At 49.0% G+C, this 14,586-nt stretch overlaps 5 protein-coding genes across 5 annotated transcripts; 4 read left to right on the top strand and 1 right to left on the bottom strand.

Moving 5' to 3' along the window:
- Nucleotides 1-426: 426 nt before the first annotated feature.
- Nucleotides 427-1,191, top strand: COCMIDRAFT_4635 (uncharacterized protein; the record flags this gene model as incomplete). The annotated part of the gene is made up of 2 exons (XM_007689008.1): nucleotides 427-758; nucleotides 807-1,191. The coding sequence occupies 2 exons, from the start codon at nucleotides 427-429 to the stop codon at nucleotides 1,189-1,191; spliced, it is 717 nt and encodes a 238-aa protein (XP_007687198.1).
- An 878-nt stretch (nucleotides 1,192-2,069) lies between these two features.
- Nucleotides 2,070-3,108, top strand: COCMIDRAFT_4634 (uncharacterized protein; the record flags this gene model as incomplete). The annotated part of the gene is made up of 2 exons (XM_007689007.1): nucleotides 2,070-2,582; nucleotides 2,626-3,108. The coding sequence occupies 2 exons, from the start codon at nucleotides 2,070-2,072 to the stop codon at nucleotides 3,106-3,108; spliced, it is 996 nt and encodes a 331-aa protein (XP_007687197.1).
- A 4,530-nt stretch (nucleotides 3,109-7,638) lies between these two features.
- Nucleotides 7,639-9,371, top strand: COCMIDRAFT_4633 (uncharacterized protein; the record flags this gene model as incomplete). The annotated part of the gene is made up of 3 exons (XM_007689006.1): nucleotides 7,639-7,826; nucleotides 7,878-9,099; nucleotides 9,153-9,371. 3 exons carry the CDS (start codon nucleotides 7,639-7,641, stop codon nucleotides 9,369-9,371), a joined length of 1,629 nt encoding a protein of 542 aa, XP_007687196.1.
- A 1,013-nt stretch (nucleotides 9,372-10,384) lies between these two features.
- Nucleotides 10,385-12,318, bottom strand: COCMIDRAFT_93273 (GMC oxidoreductase; the record flags this gene model as incomplete). The annotated part of the gene is made up of 3 exons (XM_007689050.1): nucleotides 10,385-11,714; nucleotides 11,770-12,130; nucleotides 12,183-12,318. 3 exons carry the CDS (start codon nucleotides 12,316-12,318, stop codon nucleotides 10,385-10,387), a joined length of 1,827 nt encoding a protein of 608 aa, XP_007687240.1.
- A 711-nt stretch (nucleotides 12,319-13,029) lies between these two features.
- Nucleotides 13,030-13,218, top strand: COCMIDRAFT_93265 (uncharacterized protein; the record flags this gene model as incomplete). Its single annotated transcript, XM_007689049.1, has 1 exon — nucleotides 13,030-13,218. A coding segment is annotated over one exon (189 nt), but the record flags the coding sequence as incomplete, so codon positions are not given.
- Between the last annotated feature and the right edge of the window lie 1,368 nt (nucleotides 13,219-14,586).

The raw sequence follows: 14,586 nt of genomic DNA, 5'->3' as shown, positions 1-14,586 counted from the left end.
TACGGTCACAGATTGTCGTTCTCTCTAAGACTATCTATATAGTGTTTATGCCGTATATAGAGAGCGGGCTATCTAACCTACGCTGCAAGGGGCGAGTCAAAAGACTACGCGCGCGACTATGCGCGCCACCTACCGTGCTAAAAGACATACACAAGACTACGAGCTTATCGCATAGTATTAGTGGTTAGATACACTTTATCTCAGCGTACGCAGCATGCGTCGACATAACACTTGGAAAGGCTGTGTCTATGGTCCAATGCGGGGGTGATGCGTGGCGACGAGGCAACAAGGCAGCAGGGTGCAAGCGAGCTGAATGCATCCTGGGGCAGTGCAATACACGGCTATAAGTCGGCTCTTCCCAACCATTGTCTCATTCATGGTATCCCACAATATCCTCTACCTACGGTATATATTCAAATCATTCAAATGGCCATTGGTCGACTCCAAGCTGCACTAGCGTCTGCAACAAACGAAGTAACAGTCGCGGCGGCAAACATCAACTTCGATTTTACTCTGATCAAATGCGAAGCACCGAAAGAATACCAAGCGCTCGGGAATGTACTTTCTAAAAGACGCAAAGAGAACGCGGAATTTGGCTCAAGCCATGTGCTGGCGAGACAACTTGGCGCTCTTTTCGACGGCATCTGCCCTTCAGCCCCTGCATTGTTAGAAGCATACGGCAAAAGAGCATCGGAAATCGCAAAAGTCGCAAAGGAAACATCAGAGCCTTTTGCAGGAACACTCTTCGGGGAATACACGTGAATAGATGGGACCTCGATCTGGGCCGCTGCTACATCTTCGACAAGCGCTCTACATATTCACCTCCTAGCTTGTCTTCTCGCTCGTGTATGGACGGCCCAGGAAGCTGTCGCTATATGGGTCGAGCTGGTCTCGGAGAGGAAGAAAAGTATTGCCCGCCAGGTTGATAAAGGCGAACCAGTTCCGTTCGCACTCGCAGCGGCAGTCGGACAAGACATATCTCGGCCTCAGCTTGCTGCCCTGGATGCCAGTGCTAGAGCATGGCTACGAACAGCCGATGACATCTTTCGTCGAAAACAAAAGCAACTGGACTTGATACTCAAGAATCTTGAACTGCCCATGGCTGGTGGCTCGGCCGTCTTTTCAAGCGTCATCGAGACTTGGAAGATAGCAGTTGAAACTATGAACAAGCTTGTGTCGGGTCAGCCTTAGGCAGTTCAGAACGGTGCCGCGCTCTTAGGCCTATCGGCTTGGCATCTTTATCCGGATATGAGTATATATAACTCTGAACCCGTTGATATTAAGATGGAAGACGCATGCGTTGCTGAGGAGGGAATACTATCCCTGGGTGTATCGAGACGACCGATTTCATCGAATAGAAAGGGCGGTGTACGCTGGTCCCTATCGCTATCTCATTTGCGCCACTACGGACGACCGGTCGATGTTACAAGGGGCCTAGAAACTAACGCAAGATTGACATGGCCGCAGTTCAATCTTGTAGTATTCGGGACTTTGGTCGAACAATGGGAATCTGAAGGAACTCCTAGCGGAGAACTTGCTCAGCTGTTTGTATCTCTTCTTCAGCATTCAGAGCATACTACACGTCTGAATGGCAAAAATATGCAAGTTCTCAAATTCCTCGCAGAAGGTGCTACTGCTTACACGACACGTGATACTGGAGATCAGGACCTAAAACATAAACTGATACAGCTAGGTCGTAGAAGATCTCACCTATTTTTTTCGGCACTGAAACTGCTGTCAAGCGATCGAAGCCGTTATTCTCTTTGGCAGACCCAAAAACACTCTTTTCAGCATTCAAGGATACCGAATCCGCGATTGTATATTTTCGATATGCAGCAAGATGTTTCAGCGACGATAACACATCCCCAGACGCCTTTATCATACGGCAAGAGCTCTCAGAACCTAACAGAAGTAACTCTTACTCGCTGCACTCAAAATATATGATGATGACAGCGTTAGTACCTGAGTTTCAGGGAGGGACTGGCGTTGCACCTCATCACAGATGGTTACCTGCAGATACTCGTGGTTTCTTTGTTCCAGACACCGAGACTAGTACCCTGGATGCTCTCATGAATTTCAGGTGTTGGGAAGATGGTCTGCACATCGTCACTGCCCATGATCCTGGGGAGTATATTTATCGTCCTGTTTTTGATGACTCAGGGACAACAAACCTGTTTGCTCGGTTTGTTCCCGGCAATAAGAATCTCTTCAACGCCATACCTAAGGTCGAAGATTGGAATTGGTGCTTGGATCATGGACTTGTTCACCCTGATATACTTTTGAAAGGGTTGGTTAACGCTTGTCTTTCCATCGAATACGGTATGCAACCGGTACTATGTGCCATCACTGCTGCAGTCTCAGTCTATGCCACTCTTCCTAATGCAACCGTTCATTCCGGCGTTCTTAGACGCCCGTTGAAAGCAACACATTGGGCTCAGAAAGATGCAGTGGAATTTCTTCAACATGAAGATGTAGTCTCGATGATATCGTACATGGAAACTGGTATCCACGATATTGATCCTCAGGTACTCCATAACGTTATAGCCTTTTCGTATGCAGACTCTATCTTTGTCTCCAACGCTGTGAGTTATTTCCTATGATCGCAAGGTTTTGCTAAGATTTCAGTTGATCCAAAATCCATACGAAACTCTATCGCCACGACAAACTCCCCAATTCCAGAGAATTCTTGGAAACATCGGCAAACCAGGACTCAACTTTTTCTTACCTCCACAAGAACCCATAATGCGAGAAATTGACCCCGGAAGTTGGAAAATTGACTCCTATCGTAGTTTCGATGGCACTGCATCTCAATCATTCGAAAATACGTCGATGCCTCTGTCATTCACTGATTACCATGTCCCTCACTTCGATGGAGCACGAGGAGCATATGATAGCCAGATATACTTCCTAGAGTCTATCATCTCTGTCCAAGACAAAGGCGAGTGGGTCGCTGACGTAGATCCCTCGCATCTGATTGATTGGTTAATATACGATGACAGAATGGCATATGAGGATGATACGATGAATATCGATGATGATATACGAATAGAAGAAGAAGAAAAGCCATTTCTCCCAGTATATAGGCTCCAAGGTCAAGGTCTATGTTAACATAAACTGAGCTCGGTCCCTAATCAAGATATCACAGTGGTGGACACTTGGAACGAGTTACTTGATGTTCCAAAGGGCATATTCGTCGTTCGGACGGGCGACAACTGGGTGTCAAAGTTAGCAGCGACTCTGGTGGCATGTCAATCTATGGATCGGGTCTCATATGCGTTTGCTATAGCAGTCTGTCCGCCTCAAGTTTGCTGGGTGTGCGCTCAAAAGAAGGTTCGTCACCAAGCCTTCATATTCTGAACGGGAGTTCACCGCAGCTTCGAAAAGCATGCATGGAAAAAGAGGGACAACAACTTGTTTTGGAGGCTACGAATAGATTGCAAATCCGTCAAAGATACATTTTTTCCCTAAGGCCCCTTGACTAACGCAAAAAACACCTGCATCGGCCGCATGCCATACTTTGATATTTCAAACTCTTGGGTAAATACCCTTCCGCAAGAACTACGAGCAGAAATCTGCTGCCTCATCTTTCCCATCAGGGCCCCAACTCCCTCTCCACTCAGAATCAGCCGATCCCGACCTCTCTTACTAGTCCCAAACTGCTCATTTTGGTCGAAATAGCCAGATCAAAATCGAGACCGATTATTTATCCATCCCCACTGCACCATTCCAGAACCATTTCGTACATCAATCAGCCCTTGACGCATATCATCCAAAACCCTCTCGCCCGGTAAAGACGAATGAATTAGCTCCAACATGCGCTTTGCACCACGGTACACGTTGATACCGAACAGGAACAATAGTATCTTGAGATACTCAGATATCCACGCACCGAGCTCACCTTGCATGTGGTTTAGAAAGCAGCTATGGGGCTACTATATTCTCCATACCGTGGGTGGTACAAATGGAGATACTAAGGACTGTGCTTGACGGGATGACGGTGGACCGAAATGCCGCGAGCGTGTCGAAAAGGTTAGGGCATGACATAGTAGCAAGTAGTCAAGGATCTGAGCTGACCAGCACCACTCGCCATTTCGGTAATACTTTAGGACACCACGCTTCGAAAATATGAGACTTTTGGGCGTCAAGGAACCTATAGTGTCTAGATGGCAAGTGGCGGTGGGATGGAAGCAAGGTCGAGGATTCTGTCGGCGAGGTAGTAAATTACTCGAGTATCTTTGTTGGAACCGGGCTATGAAGTACTTTGTCATTGTGAACCGGTATCTTACCATGCAGAAAGGTAAGTGATGTGAGTCTGTTCTATTCTCAAATATCGACGGCATGATTGCTGTCAGCAGCTCTACAACATCTCCAGTATTTAAGGGAGTATTAGCATATGTTGTAGAGATGAGAGATGGTTAGTTTGCGAATGTTGGCCGAATAGAGAGGCTTTCCTGTCGTACGCTGTAAAAATAAACTCATGACCACCACTAGTGCTAGATCAAGGCACGAGTAGGATGAAGTTTCCTAGGAGCCATCATAGCCATCTCACAAGCACACGATATTAAAATTTTCGAGTGTGGTATTAGTACTTCGTCCCACTTCCGTGCAACCGGATATGATCTAAGACACATTTCCAGTCGCTTTGGTACAGACGCTCACATGTCAGTGGCGAGTACATCACAACATTGTGGCGCCCTAGCCACCAGCTACCAGGTGATGGCAAATCGTACTAAACGTAAGGCATGTCTTGGCTGACGATTGCATGTTACTAATCGCGACTGCTTTACACCTATGACAGGATCCGACAAAGCCTCTTTTAGGATAATGACGATTTTACTCTGTTGTGCCAGGAGGATCGCCATGTGAAGGCATGTATTCGGTTCGTACGGCACATTGCTTGGTCTGATCGTCCCTGTGCATGCGTGAAATGAGGGGAAAAGATGGCCAACGTACACGTATCTGTGCCTCTTCAGGCATAGGTAGGGAAAAGCAAGTCTAACCTCTCGAAGTAGCTATTTCGTAGTCTTACGATGGTAATGGAAATCCAGAGGTTGTTCAATAGACAACAAAAAATGCACATGCTTGTGAAAGTTAAGAATGGGGAGTTTCCAGGTCAGCCTAATCTGGAAAGTCAACCATATTTGCGGAGAAACCTATCAAATGTTAAATATTTGACGCAACACTGTCCCGTTTCGCGTGATCATCGGAAAATGGGGGTAAAGTTTCAATAGTAGAACTGGTGTTGCGCCGCTGGACTCATGACTGGGGGCGTGGTGCTGCGTTGACCGTGGCGCCACGAGCGATCACACGTAGATCTATAAAAAAATTCGCCATCCAATTCTTGTTTATTTGAGGAAAATAGTAGCTGAGGTACTTCTGGAACAGCCACCGATTCGGTCAGGTGATGACGCGATTTGCAGCAATTTAGCCTAATACCCCGGTGGCGGGGCTCCAGGATAATGTGCTTTCTCGTGGCGTAGCCCTTGCGAAGCTTAGACGCGGGCATGCGGGACAAGACCTTGGTTGGAGCTTCAGGAATCTTATGTCCAACGTCGCATCATTGTTCATTGGCTGTGTTAAAACCACCGATCAAGAGGTCTGGGGCGCAGGTACCTCGATGACTAGTTGCGTATGGTAGGGATGGTGAGAGCACGAACGCTCACTCCACAACGAATTTTCCAAGCTTGGTAGTAGCTAAGGCATTTCGGCGTGAAAACGTGGAGACTTGTTTTTGTGGATCACGGAGGGCCGCTGTGGATACTCGTTATTCTCTGGCCGCAATTTTGCTTGGGGAACCGGACACGGTACATGTGCACCTCGTGATGCTGATGGGTCTCCAAGACAAAGGCAAGCCACGGCGCGAAATTATCAGGCCTCCTCCAGCACACCAACAGCGCATCGGATGCAGCTAGGTGTGGGTGCAGTCAGAATTGATTACTCGATGGTCGAGGGTGCCAATCGAAAGGCTGAGATTGGCGATATGGTGGGAGGACAAGGTATGCGATAGGACATGTACACCAGCCAAGACTACTCATTCCACATTCTGGATACGAGCAAGACAAGCAATGCATAAGCAACTGCCGCATCAGCCGCACCGTATGTGGATTCTGGGCAAGATTTTTGAGGGAAGGGCACAGCGGCCAGAGGATCCATTGACGGGGCTGAGAGTTCATTCGGGGCCAGATTGAGCTGTGGGCAACACACGCAATATTTGCTGCCATTCAACCGGTATGAAGTGGCACGGCGGAACGCCTTGATACCATTTGCCTGATGGCCGCACGGGCGTTGGGTCATGGAGAGCTGTCATGGAGAAAGATGCCAGCCACCCGTTGGCGGTACTGCCCAGAATGCGCCCAGGCATAAGCGAGGTCTCCCGCGTGCAGGGTATTTGGGAAACAATTAGTGGAAGAACGCTAATCAAGGATTCGGAGAGTGCAGAATGCACTATCAAGAGACATGGTTGTTGGAATGGGGGTGGAGGGAGATAAGTAGACATGTGGCATGGCAAGGCATGTCGTGAGACTTCCCCAGGTATCCATAACGACTAAAGACGTGCCCATGGGGAAAGAATTCTGGGGACGGTGCGAGGCGCTGATGGTGCGAAAGATAAGCGGAGTGCTTGAAGGCAAGGTGTGGAGGGGCCGCGGGGTCGCATAGATAGTTGTTTAGAGTACTTGCAAGCAGGGCGGCCCGATGGACGGGTTCGCGACCCATGAATGACGGTTCCTCGCCGTTGGCGCTCGTATGCGTGTCACGTGCTCCGAGCAGCCCACTACACGGGCCGCCTTGCTTTCCTTACCGCCAATTAACGCTCCTTGACCTCGGCTCTGTGTGCATTGTATGCCTCCCTCTAATCCCAGTGGGGCAGCCCTGGGGAAATTCCTGCCAGGCCCACGTTCCCAGTCGCTGGAGAAGTCGAGCTTAGAGTAAGGGGCTAGAGGCAGGTTAATCTATTCAACCGTAGCCTGCGCCTTTCTCACAGCTGATCACCGCCTTCGAGAAGGTTGGCGGAATTGTCATGCCAAAGCTGCGCCGGAAGTAAGGCCGTTCAATGCTTGTTCATGAGCTTCGCCAGGTACGCCGGGCTCACGGGCCTTGGCCTACGGGCCTTGGTGTCATGCTATGCAGCCGCGTCTGCCAAACCAACTTGGCCAGAAGCCAACAAATACTATGGCTAGACAAGACGCAACAAGACCAGCCTCGTCTGTTGCTTGGTTTCCTTGACGGCTGCTCGTCCCGCATGCCGAGGCTGCTCCCATGGCCTGGCCGTGGCACCCTGGCGGCCACCGCTTTGGTCGATTTGCCGCCCACTCTACCCCATACGGCGCTTCATCCGTGAAAGTACCACACGACTCTCTAGACGCAGACGCATTTACCCGGTCCGCTAGACCGCCGTAGTTCTCAGGCCTGGGTCCCACACGCGATGGTCGCTCCCCGACCAGCAGACATATATATGGTCCACCGACCATATCCTTCTTTTCTAGGTTCAGCTGCAATCAGCCCACCCCGACAAGTCAACAGCTTATATTCCCTGCTGTACAGGACCGTGTTTGGTTGTGCGTCTCAAACCAAACCTGCCCTTGTTCCTTCGTTGCTTCCGTTCTACCAACAATCTTCGGACGAGGTGTAGTGGACATCATGGGTTTCGCCCAAAAGTTTACGCCAAAGATTGGCGCCGTGGCCAAGAGCAAGGCCGACGTTGAGGCTGCTCAGGCCGAAGCTCCTCATCTCAAGAGGGTCAACTGGAGGTCGGATCCTGGACTTCGCAAGCTCTACTTCTACGCCTTCTTCATCTGTATCGCTTCTGCGACCACGGGTTACGATGGGTAAGCACATGCCGTTGGCGTTTCCATCAGCAATGCACTGACCATTTCTAGCTCCATGTTGAACAACCTGCGTATTCTCCCAATCTGGACCGACTACTTCAATGACCCCAAGGGTGACACTCTTGGTCTTCTTACTGCCCTCTACGCCATCGGTTCCATCGCCTCGCTGCCCATTGCTCCCTTCATTGCCGATCGTTTTGGACGTCGATCATGCATCACCATTGGATGTGTCATCATGATTGCTGCGGCCGCTATCCAGGGTGCTGCCCAGAACCTCGACTACTTCATGGGTGGACGCTTCCTTATGGGTTTCGGTAACTCCCTAGCCCAGCTTTCTTCGCCTCTCCTCCTTACCGAGCTTTGCCACCCTCAGCACCGTGCTCGTGTTACTGCTGTCTACAACTGCTTGTGGAACGTTGGTGCCATCATCTGCACCTGGTTGACCTTCGGTACCAAGCGCATCAACAACGACTGGTGCTGGCGTATCCCGGCTCTTTCCCAGGCTGCCCCCTCTGTCATCCAGCTGGCTGCCATCTGGTTCATTCCCGAGTCTCCACGTTGGTTGATTTCCAAGGAGAGGAACGAGGAGGCCCTTAACATCCTCGCCAAGTACCACGCCAACGGTGATGTTGACAACGCGACTGTACAGTTCGAATATGCTGAGATCAAGGAGACTCTTCGCCTCGAGTTCCAATACCAGAAGAGCTCCAGCTACCTCGACTTCTTCAAGACCAAGGGTAACAGGTACAGGCTCATGCTCCTTGCATCTCTCGGTCTTTTCTCCCAGTGGTCCGGCAACGGCCTTGTGTCCTACTACGCTACCGATGTCTACGATTCTATCGGCATCAAGGATTCTGACACCCAGCTTGGTATCAACGGTGGTCTTACCATCCTTTCACTCATCGTCTCCGTTTCTTGCGCTCTGCTTGTTGACCGCGTCGGTCGCCGCCCGCTTTTCATCTCTGCCACCGCAGCCATGTGCGTTACCTTCATTGTCTGGACCATCGCTTCATCGCAGCAAGAGGCTACCAAGAGCAAGGCTGCTGGTCAAGCCGTCATTGCCATGATCTGGATCTTCTCTGTTGCCTACGCTCTAGCTTGGTCTGGTCTGCTCGTTGCCTACACTGTCGAAATCTTGCCATTCAAGATTCGTGCCAAGGGTCTCATGATCATGAACTTTTTCATCCAAGTTGCTCTCACCATCAACCAATACGTCAACCCCTATGGTTTCCAGTACCTTCACCCCACCTGGAAGTTCTACACCATCTATGCTGTAAGTTGATCTATTACAGAAACTTCTTTAGAACAATTACTAATTTTAACCAGTGCTGGATCTTCCTCGAACTCGTCTTCGTTACCGTTTTCTACGTCGAGACCCGCGGACCCACTCTCGAGGAGGTCGCCAAGATCTTCGATGGTGACGAGGCTGAGGTCGCCCACGTTGATCTGGGCAAGGTTGAGGAGGAAATCATGCAGCACGGAGGAACTACCGGCTTCGAGAAGGAGGACCACGTCCGCGTCGAGCAGGTCAGGACCTCATCTTAGATGCAGTCATGGTTAATTGTGTGTTTGTCATTATGCCTGTTGCAAGGGTCGTGACGTTGGTGATTATTAGTCTTGCGATATACCAAAGTTAGCGCATACCTTTCGCTAATATTGTTAATGAGACGTATTCTCTGATCAATGCGTTGTTTGCATCGTGAAAGTCAACTACTCATTTTGTTCTTCGTACTGGTTGGCTGCTTTCATCGTCGAATGCAGATGAGCTCACTCGAATCGGAAAGGATGCGATGCTGACGGATGCATGTACAGGGCCGATCCTAAATCTCTGCAATTAATTAATATCGCGTCAACAGCCCGAAAGTGAGTAAAGGTGCACGGAGCCTCCACCTCATCTCCCATACGTGGAGAAAAGTGGAATTCTAGAAGCGGAACCACCCTAGCTCACGGCTAATTTCTGATATTATCAAGTATGCTTGGAATAATCAATATGTCTTGATCGCTTCATGAAACATTTGTTGGAATGAGCATCATAAGCCCTAAGATTTGTGAGAGCATCCAAGCCGAAAACGCCGAAAAAAACCACCTTCCACCGTTGGGGAAACTGCAGCGAAAGGTGGGACGCCATCCGAATGTCGTAATAGATAAATATGAAGGCGACAACCAACGACGCTGATGTTTGAAGCGGGCTGACTGCATGCACGTAAGCAGAGCAATAGAGATAAGAATGAAGGTTAGCGTGAAGGTCACCGGGAGAGTGAGTGGAAGTTGAGTTACCAGGACGTCACGCACTAGGCTAGCGCACCTACTGCTTTGGGCTCTTTCCCCAGATCGGCCCTTACACGTTCTTACTAAAAAACACCATCACATGGCTTTTGGATGAGAAGCATCAACCAAATCAGTGCGAGCAGGCCAAACCACCATGTGGAATACGATCATGCCTACAGATAATAAACCTTTATTGGGAGCCTGTTGCTTATACAGTTATCTGTATACTAAGCTGGCTCTTTATATATATGTGTACAACGAATGCCCAGAAAACCAACTACATCATCACCTTAGCCCCTGTTTATGATGATGTCGGCAGCCTTCTCAGCGACAGCATACACAGTCGCTTGAATATGCTGCGAGGGAATCAGAGGCATGATGGATGCGTCGACAATAGACAAATGCTTGACTCCGTAAAAGGCGAGTTCATCCGAAACGCAGCCACCCATATCTTCCGGCATCATCGGGCAACTGCAAGAAGGATGTGCCAGTGAAGGTAGGATGGCGTTTTGACCGACCAAGTTATCAACGATCTCATCGTCAGTCTTGTACTGTGCGCCAGGGGACGTTTCAACTGGCCTGTACTTTGCTAGTTCTGGGCCCGCCCAAACCTTGCGGAGGTAGCGAATAGACGAACCAAACAGAGTCTTGTCAATCGGATTGCTGAGCGTGTTCCAAAAGACCTGCGGCGGCCCTTGTGGGTTCTTAGGGTTGATCGTGATACTGCCGCGTGATACTGGCTTCTCCAAGCCAACAAGCACGAATGCGCCGGCATCTGGAATAGGGAACTCTACGACGGCAGCTTTGTTGTTTCGGAAGAGATCTGCAAGAACCTTGCGCTGTGCCTTGACGCCATTGAGTAACCTTTTACTGTTCTTATACATGGCGGGTAGATAAGCATCATCATTCAGTCCTAGTACCCTGTCCGCGATACTGTTGTAGTTCTCGGGGTCGACAATAGGGAGCGGTACCATGGCTAGCGCGTTGCCACGAGCTAGCGTAATGGGCCCAGTTTGCTTTGTAAAGTATTGTTTCCAGGCGGAAGCATTGTATGCTGGGTCCGTGTCCAAAGATCTCCCGTTTGGTTTGCTGATGTTGGTGATGTTGAATGCAAGACTGGTGTAAGGATGGTCTTGGAAGTTTGCACCAACACCATCGTGTTCAAGCCGCACAGGGATTCCGGCAGCTTGCAGAACAGACTTTGGTCCAATGCCACTTGCTTGAAGAAATTTGGGCGTATTGATTGCACCAGCGGCCAATATAACCTCCTTTCTTGCGTAATAGGTTTTAGATGCGCCTGTCTTTGTTTCGATGGTTTTGACGCCCTTTGCTTCGAGCTTGTCGCCGTCATAGAACTCTAGCTCAGTCGCAGTAGTTTCCAGCACAACCTTCAAGTTCGTACGGCTCATGACAGGTTCATAGTAGGAGTTTCGAGCATGCGATCTTTCGCCAAGTTTCGGGTTCATCGTGTTTGGGTACCATGAAGTACCGTAGGCCTCCCCGTTGTTGGCATCGACAGCCTTGTGTGCGCCACCAGTACCTTCAAACGCCTTGAAGTAATCGAGGATATCGGTGTACTGTGTGTCCGAAATTCCAAGTTTCAATGGGCCGGTTCCGTAACTGGTATTAGCCGAATTAGAAGTAGTTCAAGTTCAAATAAGATATGGGGGCTTACGCTTCGGGATCCCAAGTAATCCCGAAATTCTTGATTGTCTCTGCCGGCGGGGGAATGAATTCCGTTCCTTTCTTGAAGAATGGTAACAACCCTTTCCAACCCCAACCCTTGTTACCCAATGCCTCCCAAGCATCATAGTCGGCAGCAGACCCACGGTCATACATCATCCCATTGACAATAGAGCCCCCGCCGAGAACATGCGCTACGCGCGCCTTCCATGAATTGTTCCCAAGAAATGGTTCAGGTTGGGACAGATAGTCGGGCCAAAAAAGAGACTCATTCAGTGCATAACTGGCGCCACGGGGAACGCGAATATTTGGATTATCGTCTGCACCGCCGGCTTCTATCAGTAGGACCGTCTCTAAATTTCACAAAATCAGTTCGATTCAAGTATCTGAATATCTTAATCTCACTCTTCGTATTTTCGGAAAGGCGGTTCGCAACAACTAAGCCAGAAATGCCGCCTCCAACGATAACGTAGTCGTAGGTCTCTCGGGCGGTCGAAAGCCCTAGCAGAGCAGCGGCTGTTATGATCTTGAAAGAACGCATCTTTCCTAGATGGTCTCAATTGTACCTTCAGGGAAAGACCTGCGAAGAGTCATGGAGGAATTGACAAGGTCTCAAGAAGCGGATTCGTAAAGGTTCTTTAACTCTTTACGGGCATCCTTCGCAATCTCTAGTCTCATGTCGGTATATGTGCGTGCATAAATTTGGTATCGGAACATGAGTCGGTTTGCCAACCTGATTAGCATCGGTAGTGCTAAGTCACCGAGCACGTGGTAGATGGGGTTTGTAAATTAGCTATGTGGGTCTTAGCGCGTGGCAACACGTTCCTATATGCATATCTCCCCCGAGATCTGGTTGAAGAATGGCTATTGGGGCCAGCCGATCCTTGACTAGCTCAACGCCTCCTTGGTAGCACGCCTGTTTTTCTCCTTGGATGAAACATGTGGATCAATCGCGATATCGAGAGCAAGAGCACCCAATACTATCATGATAGGAAAGTTGGGTTATAAGCCAGCTTCGATACCATAGTTTGCCTATGCCACACCATTCAACCAGTATTCCATCACTTGTTTGTAAGACTGTATGTTTCGATGTAGGTACTAAACAAGTCTCGAATTTTAGATATGCATGTCAACAATTGAAATTTATTATGGCATTTTCTACACGTAAACTCCTCGCTGCAGTTGAGCGCAGTCGCATATTGTGGCGCGACCTGAGAGATTCAGATGGTACGACCTGGCCGACTTACTTATCCATATTGCGGCAAAGTCATTGCAGGGCTTGAGGGTTCACAGCTGGGCTGCAATCATACCGTCAATCCCTCAACGCCATTGTTTCAGCTCATATCGGCCATATTTTCCTCTTTCATATTTTTCCATGGTTAGCAGTTCCTGTTCGAGACGAACGAAGATCTTTAGTACGGAATGCGCGATGAGGAGATGAATGGGGCGGGACAACGGGTCTTGGCGAACTCCACACCTGACTCTGTATCACGATGATTCGCCGATTGCGTATGCAGCGACCCCAGACTGTCACATGTCGCAAGCGGAAGGATTCGCAGTAATTTCCCTGGATACGAAGAAGTTCGTTTCGAGTAAGGAATCATGTGGCCCATGTACCCACTCCCGATTGAGTGCGCCCAAAACAGCAAAACAACGATACAAAAAGGTAAGTAATTAAATTGGTTAAAAGAGGCAGATAGCTATTTAAAATTGTCCGGTTTGGTCACCTCCTTAGTTGTCTAGGTTCTTGTGGTTTTTCTGCGATAACAAGGAAGCGTTTTGGTCAAAGAAATGAGCGCACAGGTTAGTAGGTAATTCCTCATTGAAAACCAGCTAGTACTTCGAACTGTAAGTGCATCCGGATGATAACTTCCGCGCAGCAAATGAACCTGCGCTCGTCTATGTAGCGCTCGGCTGTTAACAGAACAAGAAAACATAAAAGCGAACACCCTTTTTTTCCAAAAAAAAAAGGCATCGATCAGAGCTACAAAAAACCAATCAGTCAAGAATGGAACGACACTGAAGAGGGTCGGTGTAGCTGCCAAGAGATTAAGCCAACACCGCATTCCCCGAGCTTCTGTGTACATTGCGGAGGTAATGCAGATCTAGCTCGCCAGTAAATTTCGTCCTTCCCGTTGCTTTCGTGTTGTGGCCGTCAATTTCTACTTGCTAAGCTGGATTTCATGGTCTTAATTTTGTCCAATGACAGTTCTTACCATACTTACCAGGAGAATACAGACTCCGTCCTATTCGAAATTTGTAAAGAGATAGACATAAGGTATGATAAGGGGAGTATATAGCCTAGTAATACTTAGATTACATGGTTTGCTATGCGTTCTGGTGCTTAATGAATACTGCAAGGATAGTCGAGTAGTATATCTACATCAAGATATTTGCTCTGTGCCACAGTAACCGAGATGTAGACTGCGTGGAGACTAGGCAGCAAACATCGACCAACACATCGCGAAGGCCCGATATTAATGAAATTTGATCAGCGGGAAGGCGCGAGAGCGGGAAACGGAAGGTAATCGGTCTGCTGAGCCGCACGCTAGCTAGGTGCGGGAGGGGGGAAATGGATGCCAAATGGGTTGGAGTGTTGGTACAATCCTACACTGCGAGTCATTGATACATGGATTTCAATGGGTTGCACCTATCCAGCAAGCGTTCCTGGAGAGTTCCCAGCGTCTTGAAGGGCGCTATACGCTACATTGTGCCGAACAATTTTCCATAGTGCGATGTGATGTTGAATTTATCCTCTTGACGCAACGACGTATCTATCATAGCTACCTATTATGCCAGAATCACAGAA

The sequence above is a fragment of the Bipolaris oryzae genome (genome assembly GCF_000523455.1).
Source record: "Bipolaris oryzae ATCC 44560 unplaced genomic scaffold scaffold_51, whole genome shotgun sequence".
NCBI lineage: Eukaryota > Fungi > Ascomycota > Dothideomycetes > Pleosporales > Pleosporaceae > Bipolaris > Bipolaris oryzae.
Note: the sequence above shows the minus strand (reverse complement) of the source record. Positions and strands in the feature narration are given on the sequence as shown.